Here is a 23,285-nt window from a genome sequence, read left to right on the forward strand (position 1 = left end):
CAAAACGTTCCCCTGACTGGAGCTGTTTTCACATTCAAGGTGTCAAACTTGCATGTATCATCAGACATTTAGACCAGACTGTCTTTTTTTTGACATCATGAAAGCATTAATATGTCAAAGATCCAGGGAGACAATTGTTGTAGGCCAAGCGATTATTTTCAATAATCTAGGCCTATCAAGGGACTTTACAAGGTACCTGGAGAGAGTGGTCATTGTGGGTAGAAGGTCAGATCTGAGGTGTTCTTCACTCTACAGTTTTATTTTGAATACTGTTTACTTATTTTTCTTGCTTTGTGTCACCTCGTGCCTTTGTGCCCATTTGACAGTTTTTCTTTTCTTTTGCTTACTCTGGTTTCAGTTACCAATTAGTCCCCCACGTGTGCTGTCTGGAGACCAGCAAAAAAATTTTTCCCCCTTTCAGCCGTCAGTTTGTCTTTATTCCCCAACTATGTTGCCAATGCAATTCAACAATCACTGTTTGTGGCCCATTTAGTTTCCAGATCTTTCTGTGATTCCAGGAATTCCTGCATCACCCTCCTCCTGTGTATTTGTTAGCCTGCCCAATTTTTGCAGTTGTGCATCAGTTTAAATTAAGCACCCCCCTCCCTTCCTGCCACCTTCCTCCCTTGCCATGCATTTGGGCCCTTCCTCCCTTTCATCTGAAGCCGTAACACCCACTGTGCGTTCTTAGCTGCTCTTCATCCTCACTTCCTACCCTGCAGCTCAGAAAATGCTAATAGCAGACACACACATGCTCTGCCAAGGTCACAGTGTGCAAATGAGCACTGTTGATAACTGGCAGCCTTTCTTATTGAAAATCATTTAATTGAATTTGATTCATGCCAGTAGCGTTTTCTCCATAGAGGCATCAAAGCCTCACCAGTGGGGGAGAGATTGAAGAAGCGCTACAGAGATTAGCAGCGAATCACAAATTTCTACCTTGATGAAGGCTCTCTCCAAAAACCAGTGCTCTCCAGGATCAGCTCGAGATACGTAGTCCCTCTAATCCTTGTCATGCACACTGCTTTGCAATACAATATTGCTGTAAGAAAGGGTTTTGCAATTGGACCGAGTTGCAGTGAGGAAAAACGTGAAAGTAGATGGGAAGGAGACGACTGGAGAAAAAAAAAAGTTACCAAAGCTACAGAGGCCATTTTCACCATCACACAGTCTCTATCCTACCTCCCTACTTTTTGATTTCCCCTCATTGTCCGATTTTCCTGCTACCCCTCCTCAGGTGTCATAACTTTAATTTGCAGGCTCTTCGGGGGTCCGTCTCTCTGCGTGTCTCTGTGCTCAGGCTAATCACACCTGAGCAAGAGGAGAGGGGGAAAACATAGCTGGATCCAAAGTGCATGTGACAGTCGCCTCCAGCCGATCGTACTGCTAATAAATTTCGTACTGATTTTGGAGACTTACTGTAACTTTATTTCTCATCTGTCACATTGTGTTTTGATTCCAAATGTGATATTTTCCTATTTTGGAGGGCACTTTTCAACATGTATACTGCAAATGTTGACATTGCTAGTTATTTCCTGAACCACCATAAAATAGGACATGTTGGTCTGCACTCTGATTGTTGTTCTCTTACAAGAGCAAAGTTGAAGAAGCCTACATTGCAATCAGGATGTGGGGGTCTTGTAATGATTTTTATGAGAAAAAAAAGTGATCTTACACAGAGATGGGTAGTAACCAATTACATTTACTCAGTTACGTTTGAGTAACATTTTGAAAAAAAAAAAATACTCCTAGGGGTCGTTTCCTTTGCCGTATTTTTTTCAGTTCTACTGAACGCTACTTTCTCTTGAGTACAATTTCTGGCTAATCTACCAACCTCTAGTTACTTTGCTGAATCAAGGACAAACATGTTTTATTACCAAACTGCTATGATTGTACGTAGATAACCCGGTGTTCGAGCCGACACGGAGATGTATTATTTAAAAAAAATGTCTTGCTGGAGACGAAGGTGGTGGCAGACCAGACAGGTAATGGTTGTAACAGCTGATGAAGGTAGATGGCAGGAGTGGACCAGGTGAAGATGGCAGAGACTGACTGACCAGGAGATGGTGGTGGAGACCGGCAGATGACTGGATGAAAAACGACTTGAACTAGGCTGACCAGCTGAAGATGGCGGAAAACTGCAGAGTGGGCGGGAAAGAGCAGTCCAAGGAGCTTGGCAGAATCCGTGGTCTGAGAAAGTTCAAGTTGTGACCAGAACAAACAGCAGATGAGTCCCCAGAGAAGGCTGAGCAGACACATAGTCACACAGGAATACACTGAAGAAGGCACACAAGCACTAGTGTGGTGAACTAGTGAGAGTCGGTCAAGAACAGGTCCACAGGGTAAGGAGGTTGAGCGCCATAAACCCTGGGGAAAACACATGCAGGCATGAGAAGAGACAAGACATTCTGGCACTGACTGACTGTGAGAGGCAGGTGTATGTAGGTGGTCCTGGGTGAAATGGCTTGATAATAATTAGTCAGTGGCAGGTTGAGCTGAATATGATGCGTGAGAGGAGTGTGGAGCATGGAATGGGAAAGAAAAATCCATCATCCAAAAAAACAAACAGGCCAAAATCACAACACCAAACATGCAACAGACAAAGACATATGCTTAAAATTTGGCCTAATGGAGGCACCTTTTTTTACACAAGCGTCATTGTTTTAATGTCATTTTCTGCCTGATGAGCATTCTGAGCCATTTGAAGATCAAGTGAAGCTACATTAAAGAATATATTGTCACTGGTATTTGCACATGTGTTTGCACTGTTTTAACTTGGATATTACCTACTGCAAGTTTTGGTTTTAAGGGCTTTATTTTGTGAAAAAGAAATGTTTTTTTTTTTTTCTTTCTGCCTGATTTTGTTATTTTGTGTTGCTGATATTTATGTCTGATTACATCATTTTCACAAATTCAGTCAGATTTTATGAACTAACTCAGTACTTGAGTAGCCCTTTTAGATATATTTTTTTACTCTTAAGTAATTCTTTGGATGATTTCTTTTCACCTCTACATCAGTAATGATATCAAAGTAATGCAACTGTTTCTTGGGTACAATTCTTAGCCACTATATCCACCTCTGATCATATTTTTACATGTCACTAATATAGTGTTTTGCAAAAGTAGGCATATCTGTTAAACTTTTCAACTTTTTATCCTGTTACAGCCACAGATGTCTGTATATTTTATTAGAATTGTATGTGATAGATAAACAGAAAACAGGGGAGCAGCGGGAGGAAATGATACATGATTAACAACGGTTTCTTCATGAAAATCTGGGGGGGAAAAAAACTCTGAATACAACTGGTGTGCCATTGTATTTAGCCTCTGTTACTCTGATAATCCCTAAATAAAATCCTGTGAAAAAAATTGCTTACAGACGACGGCTAATTAGTAAAAGAGGTTATCATGCATGTAATTTAATCTCAGTATGAATCCAGCTGCTCTGTGAAGGCCTCAGAGGTTTGTTGGAAAACATTATTATACAAACAGCTTCACGAAGACCAAGAAACAGAGCAGAAAGGTCAGGGAGAAAGTTTTGCAGAAATTTAAAACGGAATATCAAGCAATTTCCCAAGCCTTCAACATCTCACAGAGCACTTTTCAATCCATCACATGTATTTTAAAAAAAAATGACACAACTGATTCATGACCTTGCACCTAAACTGATTGGCTGGGCAAGGAGAGGTTTTATCAGAGCAGCACCCTAGAGGCCTATGGCAACTCTGGAGGAGCTGCAGAGATTAGTACACACCTCTGGTGGGACAATCTGGCATTTGGGAAAGATTGTTGTAATTTTGATCGAAGAATTTTATGCGAAGATAGATGGAGTTAAATGCAGAGAAACCGTGGAAGACAAACCTACACCGAGGTGGCGATTTTACCCTCCAAGCAGGACAACCACTCTAAGCATACAGCCAGCCGGAGCTACAATTGAATGGTTTAAATCAAAGCATACGCAAAGCATGTGTTTGACTGACATAAACATATTAATTCATCCATCCATCCGTCCATCCATTGTCTGTACCCGCAAATCCATGCAGGGTGTTGAGCATTAGGCGGGGCACACCCTGAACAGGTTGCCAGTCCAACACGGGGCAACACAGAGACATACAACCATGCACAAACCACTCACACATAAGGGCAATTTAGAGAGACCAGTTAATCTAACGGTCATGTTTTTAGACTGTGGGCGGAAGCCGACGTGATTCATGTATTTCCGTGGCAAAAGTGGATTGTTTCATTCACCCAAATGCTCTTAGTTAAACACACTGCGCATGTGAATAAAAATAAATAAATAAATAAAGTGCTGCACCCATAATATTCCTCCATGTGGCCACAACACACTAGCTAGGACCTAGATGTGTAAAGAAAACCTACAGCAACTTAATGAATACTCCATATTTTGCTTTCAAGCTGCCAGACTCCCCCTGGCAGTGTCTCACTGTGGCACCATGAATGCTCTCTCACTGCCATGTGGCTCTTGCAGCTGCTGGTATTGGCGAAAAGAAAGATTTTTTCATTCTGTCTCTGAAAGTACACTCCAAACATGCAGATTCCCCCGCTACTCTACTATTCTTACGCAGTCTTCAATCTATGCATTCCTTTTGGTCCTGTATACAAAATTGTGCCCGTGTTTGTCTCCTATCTCTTCTGATTATTAAGACCGCATGAATACGTTCCACTTAGACAACAATATCGATGTTGTATTGTGATGGGAAAACATGGCGCAAAGCGTGAAAATAATTATTTTGAACTAAATGTCATTATTCCTTTCCTTATTGAACAGAAATGCATTTGTCAAATTCGTCCCTATTAAGCCGGTGTGATTTGTTGTGTTATTCTGGAGACTTAATGTGGTGTATAATCAGAACATCCGTCAGCGCACACATTTGCCAGGAACTGTTGGGGCTGCTGGCAAGAGGGTGAGCTTGTCGCTGGATGCAGAAGCAGAACCTTTCCTCTCCGTGTTTTACCTCTGACAACACGTCACTAAATCCACTGCCTCTTGTTTTTCTTGCTGAAATTTTACATTGGCACTTTGGCATGGATTATCCGCATTGCATTGCAACAGGCTTGCAGAAGAATCATTGCAGGGCTGACCTGGAAGAGGGCAAGAGGACATCTCTGGCATGAACACACATCACAATTCACCCGAGTGATCTGCTGTAGCCGCTGATCAATCGTTGTCCGTTGCTTGTGATGCCCAGTTCTTGTAAGCTATGGATTTTTTTATTTGTCACAAGGGCTGCTGAAAACTGAACCCTCCGTCTGAGTTTCTTTACAACTGCTTAGCATTTGTGATGAACCCAACAATACGTTGTTGTTTTTTTTTGTTGTTTTTTTAATTACACTCCGGCATCTGGTTTTACTCTATGCTTAGAAGTTCATGCTGTGTTTAATTTTAAGATGTTGTAAGAACTTAAATAGATTCTTCACATTTAATTTCCAGGAATACAAAATAGTTTATTCTGCGCTACCGCATCTGAAGGAGAGAAAAAATATCATGGTTAATTTAATAAAAATTATTTTGTTATAGAATGAGTATGCCATGTTCATTTATTTCTTGTTGGAAAGTGGACACCTTAGGCTGCAAACTTTCCAGCTGAAGACCAAATTCAATTATGAGCTTGTTGTTCACAAAGATTAACGTTGGTGTTGATAGATCCACTCCAGTAGTGTAGAGAATTGACCTCCAAATCCACCGCAGTGTAACAACCAGTCAGCTCTGCTTCTGTTCATTTTGTCATGAAATATATGGCTTAAAAAAATCCATATAGACACTTTAATTTAGAATTTCTGTATTTAGAATTTGCCGATCAGGGTTGATTAATCCACATTTTACTTTTTGCTATCATAATTCTCCCATAATTCTCTCGGAACTGTTCTAACAAAGCTGTTATAGGTAGATTTTCTTTTCTTTTTATCCTTGCAAGTTTTGAAATTGAGCTGGTAATTTCAAAAGTTTTCAGTGTGAACCAGGCATTAGCTGCAGATAAAACTGCCAGTGTTCGGAGGTCTTTACCAGCTTTGTAAATGAAGAGGGGTTAGGGTTATTCTTCCTTGTAAACTAGTTCAAGCTCAGTCAGCTTGGATAGAGCTGAACATCAGCTTTCAGGTTTTACCACGGATTTTCAGTTGGATTTAGAACAAGACCTTTTTAGACTTGTTGGGGTTGTTGATCATCTGAAGCCTCCAGGTTCTCCTCCCGATGCTGTTCCTCCTCGATTCTTTAAGGTTATTTCTGTTCTCGCTCCATCTGTTCTGGTCCTTATTAACAACAGTTTGGCCTCAGGTGTGGTTCCTAAAATGTTTAAACAGGTAACAGCCCAACCACCGATCAAAGATATTGCATTTATCCCACTTTGCCATGAAACTTTAGGCCTATTTCAAAGCTTTCCTTTTTCTCTAAGGTCTTGGAGAAAATCATTTACAGCCAAGTGGAAATCTTTCTGAAGGAAAATTAGGTACTTGGAGTTTTTTAGCACGCCCTTAATCCTCTTCATTGTCTGGAATCTGCATTTTTGAGGGTTTTTAATGGCATTCTCCTTAGGATACGTTGGGAAACCATACAATCCTGGTTTTCTTAGATCTAACAGCTGCCTTCGACACAGTGGACCATAACATTCTGATGTTCCACTAAGAATGTTGTGTAGGAATCTAGGGTAGTGCACTAGAGAGGCTCAGATCGCACCTGAATGAAATAAGCTTTTTTGTTGGACTAAATGACTGCACGTCCTCCTCTCTTCCATTGGTGTGGGGTCCTGCAGAGCTGGATTCTTGGACCTCTGCTATTTTCCCTGTATCTCCTGCCCCTTTGGCTCCATTTTCAGAAAGCATTACATTATTTTTTTTATTGTTATACAGGTGATACTCAAGTTTTTGTACCCCTAAAATAGGTGGATGACTGTTCTATGAAAGGTTTAAATGAATGTCCCGAGGCATTAAAGGCATGGAGGGTAATTATTTTTATTTTATGTTGTTATTTGAAAAAAAATAAGACTGGTGATGATGTTGAGTTCGAATGTCATTGGTTATTCTTCTTCTTGTGTAGACATGGGATGTCTGGCAGATTACATAAAGCCTGCTGTCACAAACCTTGGTTTTAAAATGGATAGTGATTTCAGACTGGATGGGCAGATAGGTGTAGTGGTGAAATCCAGCATTGTTCACTCCGGGCAACTGGCCAAAACAAAAAGGATATTGTTGAAAGTGAATTGAATACATTATTCCGTGTCTGTGTCACGACTCGTCTGGATTAATGTAATTATTTGTACCTGGGAGTGAGTTATCCTTACAGTGTCTTTGGTTGGTCAAAAACCTGTTGCAATGTGGAGGAGAGAGCTTTTTACCCCCCACTTTTTTGCCTCTCCATTCTACAGATTGTTTTAAAACATTTGCTCTTGTTCTTGGGCTTAAATTATCTTGCCACCCCCTCTTCTGAGCACCTGCACTCCCCTTTTCTGTCACTCAGATCAGCTTACCAGCTGTTGCTGGAGGTGCCAAGGACACGACTGAAGCTCAAGGGAAATCCGGCTTTTGCCATTGCAGCTCCCAAATTATGGAACACTTTGCTGCAGCAAATTGGAATAGCCTTTCCACTAAACATTTTCAAATCTGACCCTCTTTTTTGGTCTATGTTGAATTCTCATGTTGTTAATTTTACTTGGATTTTATTTCTACTTTTATTTCTACTTTTTATATTTGTTTTTAAATTCTGATGTTTTATTGTCTATTTTAATCATTCTTGTTGTTCAGTACTTTGGTCTGTCCCCACTGTTTTTAAAATGTTTTATAAATGAAGGCGGCTGATTGCAAATGCATGCCATGCATTTTAGATGTTTTGGGAAAAACAATACAAATCATATATTTATTTATTCCGCTAAACAGTGCTTTTTCTATCACTTTAAATTCTAAAAATATACACTTGTCGCAGCGTGATAAAAATGTGAAAATGTAATTTCACAGTTTCAAGTTATCCATATAATTTCTTCAAGCAAATAAAAAAAAAACAATGTGTGTCACTTTCAGTAGATTATTTTTCTTTCTCCTTTTCGGCTAAATAGTTGACTTATCAGATTGGTAAAATTAAATATACTGGGATCTCAGGCAACAAATGTCTCTTTGCTTTATTTGTTTAGTTTGTGTTTTTTCCCCTACTTTGTTACATCAGACTTCACAAGATTTAATGTCATCATAGATTAATTTAACATTCTGCTGTTTTATGGATAATTGGGCTTACCAGCTGTACAAAATTAAAAATAATTGTTTGTAGTAATAACAAACAGCAGGTGTTACTAAAAGAAAGCACACAATCATACCCAGAGAACAATAGAAAAGTTAGAATAAGCAGGAATACTGAAGTCAAATCATGCAAATGTTCGGGTTGTAAATGACAAGAATATTACTGTTAAAATTTTAGTTTTGCTGCTTATCACCTCAGTGAGACACATGTTTTCTTCTTTTTTTACAGTCAGGAGGTATTTTGTTTAGATGTAGAGAAATATGGAAAGTGAAAGAGTCTGAAAAAATATTTGTTTGAATAATATTTTCCCCATGAATCATTTCTAATAAAATCCTTCTGGTTCATAAACATCACATGTTTTGAACCACTATGAGGAGCAGCATCTGCAGGACAACACAGTTCATTGAGGGGTTGTGGGCGATGCTGTTTGCAAACACCTTGATCAGGGGACGTTTGAAATTCGGTGAACATTTCTGGTCCTTAGGGTTGTAATCCATCCATCCATCCATCCATCCATCCATCCATCCATCCATCCATCCATCCATCCATGATCAATATAACAGATCTAAATTATATTCATGTAATGAATTTTAACAGATTCAAGAAAATAATTTAACTGTTAAAATCTGTAATGGTGAGTTGTTTCCAAAATTTCTTTGAAACATCTTTTTGTACATTTAAAGAAGCATTGGTGAGATAACCTTTACTAAAATACAGCAGTTTAATGTATTTAGTATATTCTCGTCTCTAATAAAATTGCAATAAAATAATAAGATAATCAACTTTCTAACAATTAACTAAAATAGGAATAAACACAAATACGGAACAGTAAACACAAAATCACTGAATTGGGGGGGGAAAAATCTTTTCTATATGAAAATAAAATATCACAAAACTATTTCTCTAATCTGAGAATTTATTAAGAATTTAAACGTGCTTGTACAAGGACTATTTCTCTTTTCAACTCCCTGCACACAATATCCCAAATGAAAAAGCAACAATCATTCTGCGCACGCATTTTATATATTGGATGACTTCAGACAAAATTACAATGATTGAATATGAAAAGACTTTGGGGGAATCCATGGTTTAGACTTGGTGGTGCACAGGTTAATCCTCTTTTGGTCTCATGTTAACAAGTTAATCAAGTTGCTACTAAGGTTGTGAGGGTTATCAGACAGGGTATAGATGCTGCTGCTACTGCATATGTGTGTATTATCAGTCAGGCTATTTACCTCTCAAAACCCGCTGCCTTGAGGATAACTAATGAAGAGCCTTCACCTTGGAAGAAGTATTCACACAGCCCACATCCCCTGAAAAGATAAAACTTCTCAACCTAACAAAATATACTTACTAGATAAAAGGGAAAAGAAGGAAACAATATCTTAAAAATTCTATTTAGGCTGATAAAATACTGAGCTTTTAAACGTCTATCAATGTTTTTCACTGGTTTCTTGAGTAATTTGTCGTTATTTTACCTGACTTAAATCCAAGGGTAAGGTCTGAAAGAAAAAGAAAAACAAGGAGGAATTCTGTGAAAAAAAACAAACATTTTAGGTCTCTCAGCTTCTCAGCAAATAGCCTGGCCTTATCAAAAAATCAAAACAGGTCTTGGGCCACCTCTCAGTGAATTGGACACTCTCTCTTGACATTCGGTTCTCTTCACCCCATTTTTTCACCTCTGCTGATGGGGAAATCGCTGCACAACAGCTGTTCAAACAGGAATGAAGGTCGTTCTGTTAAAAAAAGAGTTCATGGTTGTCTTATCTGGCCCAGGATGCTGAATGCTTTCCCACTTTGGATTACTCCAAAGCCAAATTGGCCATGAAGAGGAAAAACCCTCATGAAGGAAGTTTCTGAGTGATGCCGAAGAAGTCGAAGATGTGAGATAACAACTTTACTGGAGTTTTTATTTGAAAAAATGTATATATTTTGGACAAAATCATAAACTTCACATTTGAATCATGCATAAGTTGATCAAGCTTGGATGATCTGATTAGGCTTCCTTCTTGGTGGTTTGGTTCTGTTCTCAGTCTGAGTCCATCTTGCCTCCGTCCGCTCTACCTGCATCCAGCTGCTTCCAGAAGAGAAGCTCATGTCATCAAACTCTGAACACAAATAAAGAGGATTTCATTGCTTTCTTGAACCCCTCTGTTTGACCCAACAGAGAGATGAATGAATATAACCAACTACCATTAATAATAATATGCATTCTTCTAAGGAATAAAAAGATAAGTGTACGTTCACCATATATTAAATGTGTAAGCGATAATGCATCAGCTATGGATCTTTAAAAAAAACTTCTGGATCATAACCATCACATGTTCTGAGCTACTATAAGTAATATCACCTGCAGGACAAAAGCTCATTCCAGCTCAATGAATAGTTGTGGGGTATGTTGATTGCAAAAGCCTTGATCAGTGGTAACAAAATGCAGGTAAGAACTCCTGGTCCCGAGGGTTGCAGTCATTCCATGTCCGTCCATCCACCAGTCCCTATATCTATTCATTCTCTGAGTGATTTATCCCTGATCGTGGACATGTATGTAATTCTGTTGTGAAAAAAGTGTATGAACTCTAGAAGCCCAAAAACAGCAGTGAAGCAAAGCGTGAACGGTAAGACAAATCACTAGTTTTTGCCCCGGGTGAGAAACCGAGTGGCTGTTTTCATTAGCAGCACTCGTCCATCTCTGCATCCCCAGGAGCTGGGATTTTTTTTTTTTTTTTTTTCTCAGCAGACATCTATAGAGCAATGGGGCACGCAGCCTGTTGCTCTTGTTGCAGCTTTCTTTCGCTGTTTTCATCTGTCCACTGCCCGTAGCTTGACTCATAACTTAGCCAGCGATGTGAGCCGCTTGATTCTGTCGACCTTCTCGCTCCCTCACTCACTCTTCCTTTCTCTCTCAACCCTGGGGGAGACCCCTAACCAACTGGGGCTATTTGTCTACATGTAATGGAGGTCCGGGGCTGGGGAGCAGGGTTAGGCCTCCTCACAGCCGTAACAGATGCCAGAACACTCCAGTTTGTGTGTGTGTGGTGTGTGTGTGTGTCTGTGTCTGTGTGTGTGTGTGTGTGTGTGTTTGCTAGAGTCGGGCCAGCTCTGGACTGGATTAACACAACAGGGCATGCACACAACGGACAAAGTCTGGTTGAAACAGATTGGAAGATATAAGGAGTCTGTGGATGATTTTTTTTTTTTCTTTGTATTTTTTAATTAAAGAGAGCGGACTGGATCATTGTTAATTTAATTTTGAGGGGATTCAATTTATTTGCAATAATTGAAATTAGAGATTGGAAGCCCATGTAAGAAATTAAACATTTAAACCCCTGTCTCTCCGTCTCAATCAAAAATACATCCTCCTCATCATTATTGATGACAGTGCCAATGAACGATAAGGCTAGAAGTCAATAGGAATCATCCTTGATACTCAACATAAATAATTTGATCTACAAGACACTAATTGCACATGAGACTAATACCGCTGGTTGCTGTAGTGAAGCAGCCGAGTTGTTTCTGTGCTGCAGTCCGGCCTGCTGTCTATCCCGTGCACTGCAGTTCTTTCCATAGCATAGTATTGGAAAAGGAAGTTGTTAGAATAATAAAAAAAAGGGGCGGGCATTGTGGCATCTTTGGATAAACATAAGAAACAACAAGAAAAAAAAAATAAAAAAATAGACGGAGACCGAGACATGTTCACACATATCTGATCTGTCCAAATTTCCCTGCTCTGCGGCTTGATAAATCCCTGCACCGTGCCTGATGCGTGGTAAGCCGTCGTTACAGACGTGCCTCAGACAGCTGCTCACAACACCACTGGGAGACGGGGGAGTTGAATAAGGAGGACTGGAATGCGTTCAGACAGTGAATGAGAGATAAAGAAGAACAAAATCAACTTCAGGAAGCTTGTCAAGAAAAAAAAAAATAACAATTTCATTACTTTCTGAAACTGAACTCTTATCTTCCTCTTCCTGCTTCCTTGATACACTCGTAAAGCCATTCAGCATAATTGGCTTACTTTTATTTTCTTCCAGCGTCATGTGGTCTTTGATCCCTGAGGTCTGGCAGGCTCTGGGAGCAGTTACATCTGCTGAACAAGCTGCGTAACTAAGTTGTGTTTGACCCCCACTGCACCGGCACTGATTACAGACTGAGGGAGAGATGCTCTGCAGGGGAGCGTATTAAATCAGCCAGCAAGGGGAAAAAAAATTGCCTCTTGCTTCCAACAAGTGATAAAATCAGAATTTACTGTGGATAATATGGGTAAAAACTAAACTTGGCTGGTGCTTTGAAAAGCTATTTAGGTTTTAAATGGCCTTTGTGGGGAAATGAAACGAAGATCTGGGGCATCTGAGGTCAGAATGTGAATTTTACTGTGAACAATACTGTGAGCAGCTAATGAACCGATCTAAAACGAAAAATTGTTTTACCTTAAAAAGTTTTGTTTTCGATTTCTCTTTTTTTGTTTTGAAACATATTGTTTTGAAAATTATAAATTTAAAAACTTGACAATCACCCGGGTTCGTAATTTTTTTTGCTCAAAATGTTAAGCAGCAGCTCTGGGTGTGAACAGGTTACAAGCTGAGATGAAAGGCAATATATTAACAATATTTAGCTTAAAACTAAGGAAGCCCAACTTCTATTTTCCCAAATATCAAAGTTTTTTTTTAAAAAAAGCTGTGTTTTAAGGACTCTGTTATCAGTGTAATATATGTGCTTTTGTCCTGGAGGTCCTGGGTTCGACTCCCACAGACTGCCACTCTGGGTCCCTGAGCAAGACCCTTAGCTGGCACAATGGCAGCCCACTGCTTCCAAAGGGATGGGTTAAATGCAAAGGACTTTTTTATTGGTATGCATGTTGCAATGACAGTAAAGATGATTATCATTATAATTCAAGCCAAGTTTAAATTGTCCATAAACACTCAATTAAAACACTAAACATTAAAATCTTAAAACTAAGGACAAACTTACATGTATCTCCATGTTATGCTGTAGAGATGCAAAAGTAAGAAACACAAGCAAGAAACAAGAGAAATAAATAATTTATAATGTATAAAACTGCTTTAAGAGGCCATTCATTAAAATATTTTAAGACCATAGCATCTAAAAATTCAAAAATCTACTCATAAAGCTGACTTTAATTTCAGTTTCTGCCTTGATGGCAAAAGCAAAACACTTTCTATCTTTGAAAGTGAAATCTTTTAAAGATTTTCGAGTTATAAGACCTCTCACAATAATCTATCGCAGCCAAGGTTGCAGGCAATGAGAAATTCATTTTTATTTCTTAGAAGAAAAAATTATTCTTGCACTGAGATGGAGAATCCAATGGAATGTCTTTGAAGACACCTAAATTAACATCCTTACTGATACTAACCGCAGCCACATTTGGACTTTTTAGGGGAGAACCAAAACTGGAACATTGAAAGGTGGCAGAAAGTTTTATTCCCTGATGAGTAAGAACTTAATTAGACCCGACAGCATCAAACATTACTAGCATGAAAAATAGTTCCCACTGGAGATGGGATGTCATCTATGCACCGGTCCCCGGGATCTTTCAGCAAGGCAACAGTTCCCATCATCTTTCTGACAAAGGACTTTGTTCCAAGAGAATATAGTCCCTCTTCTGGACCATTCTAGCTGTTCAGAATCAGAAGGTATCTAAAGATACCTTTACAGGGCTTCAACTCCTCACTTTTATTCAGCATTCAATTAAATTCAGTTATATATATATATATATATATGTGGTGCCAATTCATAACACATGTCATCTCAAAGTACTTTACAAAGTCAAATCCAATCAAATCATACCTTCACCTTTAGGAGTTTACAAATGAGCATCTAAAGGAGCTCCATGCAAGTATGAAAGATTAAAATAGCTTGACCTTCATGTCTCTAGAAAATCAGGTTACTTATTAATTCACTGTTAAAGAATATGAAATCTACAGTTGTTGAGTAAAGGCACATAGAGAACAAAGGATTCATGGTCTCAGCTATTGCTACCAACACTAATGTATATTTATATAGCTTCTTTTTTATTTTTTTTGAATGTACAGCTTAAGAAGTTAGGGCCTGGATTGCATTCCTATTTTAGAATATCCCTGAGAAGTCACCAGGGATTCAGTCAGTGCTTTGGAGACTTCCTGTGTTTCCTTCATCCCCGAAAGAGATCCATAATTCATACGTGTGTGTCCAGGATGTCACCACTCCAGCGAGCTGGCATGAAATATTTACCACAGATCATGAGCTGCAGCCATTGAAGTTTGCTTGCCCCTTTAGAAAGAATATTTAGTCTCAGCATGCGAAGTGAATCCCAAATGAGCTTAGTCACTGGGGTCGCTTCTGACATATTTGGGAATCAATCGTTCTGAAGATAGATCTTAGACTGTAAACACTGACAGCATAGGTCGCCAGTGTGTTGTTTTAAAGGGACAGTATTTATGTACATGGTGCACTGATCATATATGTTCCATCATGTCTGCTCTATGAGGCAGAGCTGGTATTTTGCTGTAAAAATGTAGAGAAAGTAAACTGGTTCTCATCAGCCACTTACTTTTTTTTATTTTACTTAAGAAACATCAATAAGCATAAAAAGGGTACTTGAATTCTTAGGATAAGCAAAAAAAAAAAAAAAAAAAAAAAAAATGCTCCAAGCGTTGGATCAAATATTTTTTTGTTGTTGTTATTGATTATGAGATCACAGTTATCACATGTTTAGTACTGATAATAGCTGGAGGAACTGTACAGACAACTGCACATGTGTAAGAGAACATATTGATATTTGTCTCTTATTTAAACATTTTTATAAAAAATAGTCTTATATTTGCAAGCTGAAAGATGTGTTGCTTAATGTTTACCATAAATGTGCTCATTTTAATGCTATATTGAATAATCTTACTATGAGCAAGATGACAAATAATGTGTGTAAAATAAGTATTGAACATGTGAACATTTTTCTCAGTAAACATATTTCTAACATTTCTATTGACATGCGATTCACCTCAGATGTCCATGTCAACCCAAGTAATCCACACTTACAAATAAAAAAATAGAATTAATAAATTAAATAAACTGTTACAAAGTGGAATGGCATAGGGAATAAGTAATATTTACAAATAAATGCATTTATAACATACCTCAAGACATTTCCTGTATAGAAAAAGTAGTCACATGCATTGGTTTAGTGCAGTTTTTACCTATTCTTTGACCTAAACCGTCTTGAAATCTTTAGGATTCTGGGGGTCCTTCTCTGCTCCCTGATCTTCAGGTCTTTTCCTACATGTTCAGTTGGATACAAGACAGGTGACTGACTGGAACACATTGTCTTGGTTTGAAATCCACACTTGTTTCATCCCCAGATTCCTACCAAGAATGCCCTGATGCATTTCTCTATTAATACTTCCTGTCTCCCAGCTCCTTGTACTCCAAGACAAGATGGATCCATGATGAGATGACAAATAATATTAATGCTCAAATCTCACATATAAATGTATGGGTTTGTGTAGTATTTTTTTAAATAATTTATATTACAAGCTTCCATCGATTATGGTTCTGATCCATATTTGGGCAAGATGAGTTTTATCAAATATGACAGACTATTGTCATGGAGTGTAGGTTTGTGAAGCAACCGAGTGCAGAAAGAATGGTGAACACAGTATGTTAATAATTAAATCAAAAAGCAACCTAAAACAGGTACAAGAAGCTCAAATGGAGAACAGGGCTGACACACCAACCGTGAGGAAAAACAACAACACACCAGGATGAGCAACGTAAGAAGCAATGAGCAGAGAAAACCAGGAAGCTTGTACACAAGGAGAAGTGAGGAAAAAGGTATAGCAAAACAGGTGAGAGTAATCAGGTGAAAACGAGGAGCAGCTGAAATCAATGAAAGCAGAAGGGAGGAGTATAATGGATATGAATACAGAAAACCACAGGGATGAAATTCAACAGAAGCAATACAAAATGCACATAGAACAATAGAATGGACTAAGTAAGAAAATAATCCATATAATCTAAAACAACAGCAACTAGAGATCATAAATAAGCAAGAAAAAGAGAGATAGGAAAAAACAAAAATTAAAAAAAGCTCTAGATTGTTACAGACTGTGACCTCTGATCAAACCAATCTAACCTTCCCTCTTTTTTTTTTTGGAGAAATATAATCAAATGGTTTTACATTAGACTATAAATGTTTTTTTTATAAAAAATTGTTAAAGTTCAAGTTATAATTGAAATTACTTAAATTGCTCAGTTATCAAGGCCAGAACAAAACAAGATGTGGTACGAACTGACATGGTTGGTACAAAACATTCCAGATGGCCCTGTTTACACACTTGAGGTAGGGTTGAAGTGATCTTACATTTCGTGAAAGTTCAATGTACTTTAGAGCGACAAAATGTCCTTTTTCTCCCCCAGACGCGTTCATCTTTTAAGTCCAACTTATGAACTTTTTTGAGATACGTGCCATCTGTCAGACATTTTTTTGGCTTTGACTTGAGAGCTAAAATTCAGCTTACTTGCCAGCTTCAGACATCCCAACACTAGTGGGCACAAGGAATGCCACAGTGAACCCCACGACAAAACAGCTACACACGCAGCAGCACATGGAGGTACTGCGAGGAATCCGTGCAACGGGGCGGTTATCTCTTCTAGAGAGATAAAGGAAATGTTGGGAATGTGGAAGAAACTATCAGATTTTATTCAGAAGAATCCCAGAGAAAATGTGGCAACTGAGCGTGCAACAACACTCTTTAATGACAATTGCCTAACTTATTTCAGAGATATTCATAAAAGGAGGATGAAACCAATTAAATCCGACAGGTTTAAATGAAAACCCCTCCAGATGAAAGTGAAGAAAGCATGGCGCAAAGGGAAAAAATACATAAACGAGATTCTGTTCAGCCCTTCACACGTCTGTCAGCATCTTGATGTCGTTTGATCTCCCTGGTAAATGATGTACATATACTATACTGTACGAAAGACAACCGGTTCAGTTCACTACATTCTATTGTATTGTGTTTTTATACAATACTGTGTTTGTTATTTATAAGTACATTTCTCTTATTCAAAACCATGTAACAAAAAAAGGCTGCGATTTTGGGAGGCGCCAGAATCGAATAATGGGTTTTCAATTTATTTGAATGGGGAAAGTAGATTTGACATCTGAGTAATTTGAATAATGAACTCCATCACAGAACCAATTAAACCGTTGCTACGTCAAGGCACCAATGTATTTAAATTGACTGGTGCAATGCATGTAATTGACAGCCTTCCTTTTGTGTGACATCCTCCCCAAGCTGCTGCATGCGGTTGGTTCCTCTCTGCTCACACACAGAACAGAGAGGCAGCGCTGGGACTGCTGCTGCTGCTGCTGCTGTTTAATTCAATATATATTAAAAAAAAAAAACATATCAAAGCCCAAGAGTACCTTTACTAAAGAACCGCAAAATAAATTTCCCTCATGCCATCCAGGTTGGGATAAATGGGCGGCAGAGTGCACCATTTGTAAAGCTGGCATAGGTGTTTCTGTATATGACAAAGGATTCATAGAGCTTGTCAGTCACACGGACACAGAAAAACAGAAAAACGGCTCTGGGAGTTGACTGAGTTAGTTGATAGAAGTTGGTGAAAGGGTTAGGATTCATTAGAAGTGGACCAAATATTTTGCTCTAGCCAAAAAAGGCATAACATGGTACTCAGAATTGAGAAGATTGCACACTTTCTCTGGACCTTTTAGCACACGATGCAAATGTTCAGTGGGCTTTCTCTCTATGATGCAGAGCCAGTGTCATCATTTGGTAAATGTTAAGTTAGTGATTAGTGAAAAGGTGAACGGAAGCAAAAAGAAATGCAAGACTGAGCAGTAGATGGATGAGAAAGAAGAGATGAAACAAGGATGAGAGAAGAAAGATGTGAGGAGCCAGGCACCCAGTTTAACATGGTTTCATGCTGTGCGGAACAGGTTCAGATAATAATAGAGTATTGATTGCAAACATGGACAGGGGACTTGCGCATCAGGAAGGAGGATTTCATCTTTACAGGCTGGTAAATTCATAGAGAGTTAAAGGGAGTGAGTGCTTGAAAAAGTCAGAAACAAACTAGTGGTTAAGCTCTATAAGCTCATTGCTTAAAAAATAAATCAGTGTTTATTTATGTAGACATTATATTTCAGCATCCAGTAGATAGGATGTTAGTGTCTCCAAAAGTGGATAGCTGCCAAGATCCAGGTCGCAGGAAGCTGCGTGGTACAAACATCCAATTAATTGCTCTGACTTATTATGCAAGGACATCATATTTGAGTAAGGAGAGCATGTCGATATTTCTCCCATGCACGTTCAGCACTTACACATTGTTTACACATTGTAAATCAATCGACTTAACGCTGCTTGAACAGTGTAATTAAATGGTAAAATGTTTGATGTTCCTTTCAGCGGTGGGATCAAGAGTGGACCCACTAAACTTCAAACATATTTAGCCTTAATTAGACAATGCAGCCTCTGAAGATGCCAACTGCATTTTCTTTTTGAAGAAACTTTTACTGGAACTCAGATCGTGGCTGTTCTTTAACTTTCACAATGCATGTCTGAGTTTTTATTTTCTATTAACTGGATCCATGTTGTTCTGTCGCCTTTTCAGCGCAATTACTTTGGACAACACACTGGTCATCTTGTCTTCGGTGGCACCAGATGCAGGCCGCTACTATGTGCAAGCTGTGAATGACATCAACGGAGAGAACAAAACCAGTCAACCTATCACGCTGACTGTTGAGAGTAAGTACCATTGATACACACACTTTAATATGATGCAAAATACATTGTGTGCATCAATTAGATATTATTTGGATGAAATGGGGGTGTATGGAGTAGTTAATAGAGAAAGTATGGAATGTTGGTCTGCCTACCAATATTACTGCAAGATTGGAAGAGTGGGGTGACTCATCAAGGAGGTCACCAAAAAGTCTAAAACAAGAGCTAAAGAACTTCTTGCCCCCCTTGCCTCTGTGAAGCCCAATGCTCATAATGCTACTTTACAATAATAACACAAAAATGGCATCCATGGGAGAGCTTAAAGGAAAACCAATGCTGACCAGAAAGAGGACAAAGGATCATCTCCCGTTTACCCAAAAAATATACTTTTTTTAAAAAAGTTTTGGTTAAGTATTATGTGGACTGATAACGCATAATTAGAACCTTTTGGAATGTGTACATCAGGTTACATCTGGTATAAAGCTAAAGCAGAATTTTCGAAAAAGAGCATCATACAGACAGTGATTAATGGTGATGACCGGGGACTTCTGGACCTAGACGTCTCACTGTAAGTGATAAGAGTATGATCCCTGTTCTCCTGCAGAAAATCCTGAAAAATATTACTGCATGACTCAAGCGATTTCAGATCTTGTAGGAGGAAAATGATCCAAAGCAAGTCGGCAAGCCCACCTTTAGATAACAAGATGAAGGTTTGTAGGTGGCCCAGTCAACGTTTAAGTTTGATCCTTTTTGCCTGGCCTTAAAAGGCTGCTTTTATCAGAAATTGCTGCAGTGTGGCTAAAATTAAACAATTCTGCAAATAAGGGTGCACCAAAATTCCTTAACAGGGACGTAAAAGACTTACTGGCAGTTGTACCAAACAAAAAACAGTGGCTAGGTTTATGGGCAACTACTTTTTTTTTACATAGGGCCAGATTGGTTAGGATAGTTTTCCTTTAATAAAGTAAATCATCGTTGGGGAAAATGTAGTTTGTATTTATTCAAATTACCTTTTTTCTGGTGTTAAATTTTGTGACCAAAAAATCAAACACTGAATATATATGTGAGGCGGGAGTAGTTTTTCTTACACCATAATGTTTCAGGATTTTAACTGAGAGCTCTGGAAAGTGCTCTGATAATATTTCATCATACCATCCATTGTCCACAAGAGGATTATGGGGGTACGCTCTGGATAGGCAAAAAGGAGGCAAACCAGACAAATAACCATGTATGCACACAACAACACACAGAACGATTTATAGAGCCCATTGAAATTAAAACTCATGTTTTTGGACTGTAGGAGGAAGCTGGAGTAGCCGCTGAGACATGGAGAACTTGCAAACTCCATACAAAAAGAGCGCAAGTCAGGATTTGAACCCAATATCTTCCTGACGCCAGGCAATAGCACTAACTCCAGTTTGCACCACATGCAGCCCAGTTAAAAAAATGCTCCATTTCAATTAAAAGTCAGGCCTTACTGAAAAATACTTCCATATGTCACACCTTACTACTTTTAATGAGCTCAGTCATTATGATTACGTTCTACTAACTTGCACTTAAGAATGTAAAATACGGTCACGGTGTTGTATAAATGATCCAACACACAAAGTGTGAGAGGTTATACCCCAACTGAAGTGCCAAGTAGTTAAAATTCAGCAACATTCTCAGCTTCCATAACAAAGAAAAAAAAAAAAAATCAAGATTCACAAATCGAACCCAGTCAGCCGGCCTGAGCTGAGGAGAGAGAAATGATAGAGAAAATCTAACAGACGGCATCATATGACATGGTAGACTGGAGTTCATTATGAACGTGGATGAGGAAGGTGAGGGTAAGATAATATAGCTGACAACACGAGGGAGCCCAAATATCCTGTTGCTCATGTTGAGAACAGTGGCAGAGAGGATTATGCAAGGCCTGGAACACACGCATGGAAAAACCACACACAACCCGGATTGAAGCAAGCGGGTGGCGGGGCACTCAGCTTTACAGGTTTGATGGAAACGTGCCATGCATTGGCTCGAGCATTTCCCATATGCTGCCCATATGTACGCATCCACATCCACATGCTGGAGGAAGCTTGCGAGTTCTTCCAGTTTTACAGCACATGGACTTGTTTCTATCAGCATCTGAAGTGTCTGTGTTCATATTTCATTGGATCTCTGTCCAAGTTTTTTTTTTTTTTCATAGTACCTTGTAATTTTGTTAGAATTTCTCCTGCTGTCCTTTAGCTTTAGCACCTTTCAGATCGTCCTTCCAATCAGGAATATACATTTTCTTTTTGCCTCGCGATCAGCGGAAAGGTGCTGACACAGTGTAACAGATTGAAGTTGAAGCACCAATATTACACTTCTAATCCACCTCGGAAGCTAGTCACCGACCAGTAACGGATGTGAGTTGTGATTTTATTGAGGCAGGTTGAGGCAGGATTTTATTACGGAATGAGTGTCAGGTAGTGATGTGATATAAAGAAAACACAGCAACAGCTCGTCGCGTAGTGCAGAGAGATAAGATACACTTTGTGATTATCCAGTGTCAGTTTAATCGAGAAATACTATACCGATTTATTTAAAAAGTTAGATAGCAAGAGTGACAAAGGTGTTTTACAACAACGCGGTACATAGAAAGTGCAGGCAAAAAATGCAACAATAAAAAATAAGAGAAAATGCTTTTTAGAAAATGAACAGAAGAGGAACAAAAACAAGTGAACAAACAAAAAGCTATTAGATCAAAGAGGAAAATAAGTAATAATTTGGTCACGGTGAGCGTCTCATAGTGTCTGATGTGCAATGGCACAATTTTCCACAGTTCTAAAGCAGCAACAACAGCTCCATCAGCTCAGAATGTGCAGCACATTTTAGGGATGGGTTAAAGCACCTGGTCTACTGATGGAAGTAAATGTGAGGATAAAAATGGATGCAGAAGTTCAGACAAATAAAAAGGGGAATGTCTACTAAGAGACTTAAAACAGATCCATTTTAAAATGCATAATTACTACATGTCAAGTCTTTGGTTCCTGTTTTAATCATCTGAGAAAGGATGCCAGACCTAACTTCATTGTGTTACGACCCGAACTGGAAATAATTATTCTTGCTTTTCTTTCATCATGATGGGTTATTGCAATGCACTATATGCACGTCTTAGCAAAACCTCCCCAGAACGGTTGCAAGTTGGGCAGAACAGGGCTGCCAGGTGTCTGCCAGGTGTCTGACAAAATTCCTCAAACTTCTCATGTTTGTGATTTTATATATTGAAAGGTGCTTTATAAATACTGTTTTACTTTCTTACTTCCATTGAAAAATCTACTTATCTATTTCTAATTTTGTAAAAAGAACAGTATTATAAAACAGACTGAACAATTTTGCAAATATGAGGACCTGATAAAATACATGTTTTTTCATAAACATTATTTTTTTAATTATCTTTTATTTAAATTATTGATCTCCACCATTTTTAACAAAATAAACACTTTTTTTCATAATCAGATAGCTAAATAAGATACCCCCCATTAGTAGAAAAATAAACCAAACTGAATAGGGTTAATAGTTAATAGTGATTTTATGTTTTTTGCAAAACATCTACCAGTCAGTTAATTAAATGGAATATAATAAAAATCACCTTTTTATCTCTCAGTGGGGATAATTTGATGGTTACATTTCTCATCAAGTCTTCAAGGATAGCCCAGTCCAATGATATGAATTTAATATTCGCTCATTTCATCAACAGTGCAATGGATTAATTCTTGCTTGTTAATTTCTTTTTCCCTGTAATAGTGATCAAAATGTTGTTCCTCCAAAGTTTGTGGACACTGTTCACTGATCCCAAATGAAGTTAATTGGGCTTTAGAGGTCTGCTAGAAGCTCTTACAAATAGCTTTCTTTTTTAGACCCTTTAAGCTTCAAAAATAAGTAAATACGCGTTTCGCTTCTTCTGGGGATCTTTGCTGAGGGATTACTTTGCATAAATAGCAAGCTAATGTTAGTTCCCATCCTCTGTGCTTTGATATGCCTTGCTGATTACTCGGCTTAAAGCATGTCTAACTTCTATCACAGCAGCGTTTTGAACTGTTTTCACAGGTCCTGAACACATGGCTGTCGGTCTGCAGCAGAGAGAACACTGTCTGTCTGGGCATGTCATTGCTACATTAATATTCATTTCCTCTGCTACTTACGATGCCATTTGCAGCGTACTAGTGACGGCTCAGCTGCAGTGCTCCGTGTGACAGGTCAGGTGTAGAAAATAAATGTTGCTCTTATGCTGTAATAGCAACCCCCCCCCCCCCCCCTCAAAAAATAAATAAATA

General features: G+C 38.6%; 1 protein-coding gene across 5 annotated transcripts in view; it reads left to right on the forward strand.

Annotated features, from left to right (window-relative positions):
- The window catches only part of sdk2b (sidekick cell adhesion molecule 2b), a 487,898-nt gene that overhangs the window by 366,250 nt on the left and 98,363 nt on the right, over nt 1–23,285 (forward strand). For all 5 annotated transcript variants that reach the window (XM_012871718.3, XM_021321070.2, XM_021321069.2 and 2 more), the window contains one exon: nt 18,875–19,008. In XM_012871718.3, coding sequence (XP_012727172.2) covers nt 18,875–19,008 — 134 coding nt within the window. The remainder of the gene's footprint in view (nt 1–18,874; nt 19,009–23,285) is intronic.

This window comes from Fundulus heteroclitus, chromosome 10 (genome assembly GCF_011125445.2).
Source record: "Fundulus heteroclitus isolate FHET01 chromosome 10, MU-UCD_Fhet_4.1, whole genome shotgun sequence".
In the NCBI taxonomy this organism is placed as follows: domain Eukaryota; kingdom Metazoa; phylum Chordata; class Actinopteri; order Cyprinodontiformes; family Fundulidae; genus Fundulus; species Fundulus heteroclitus.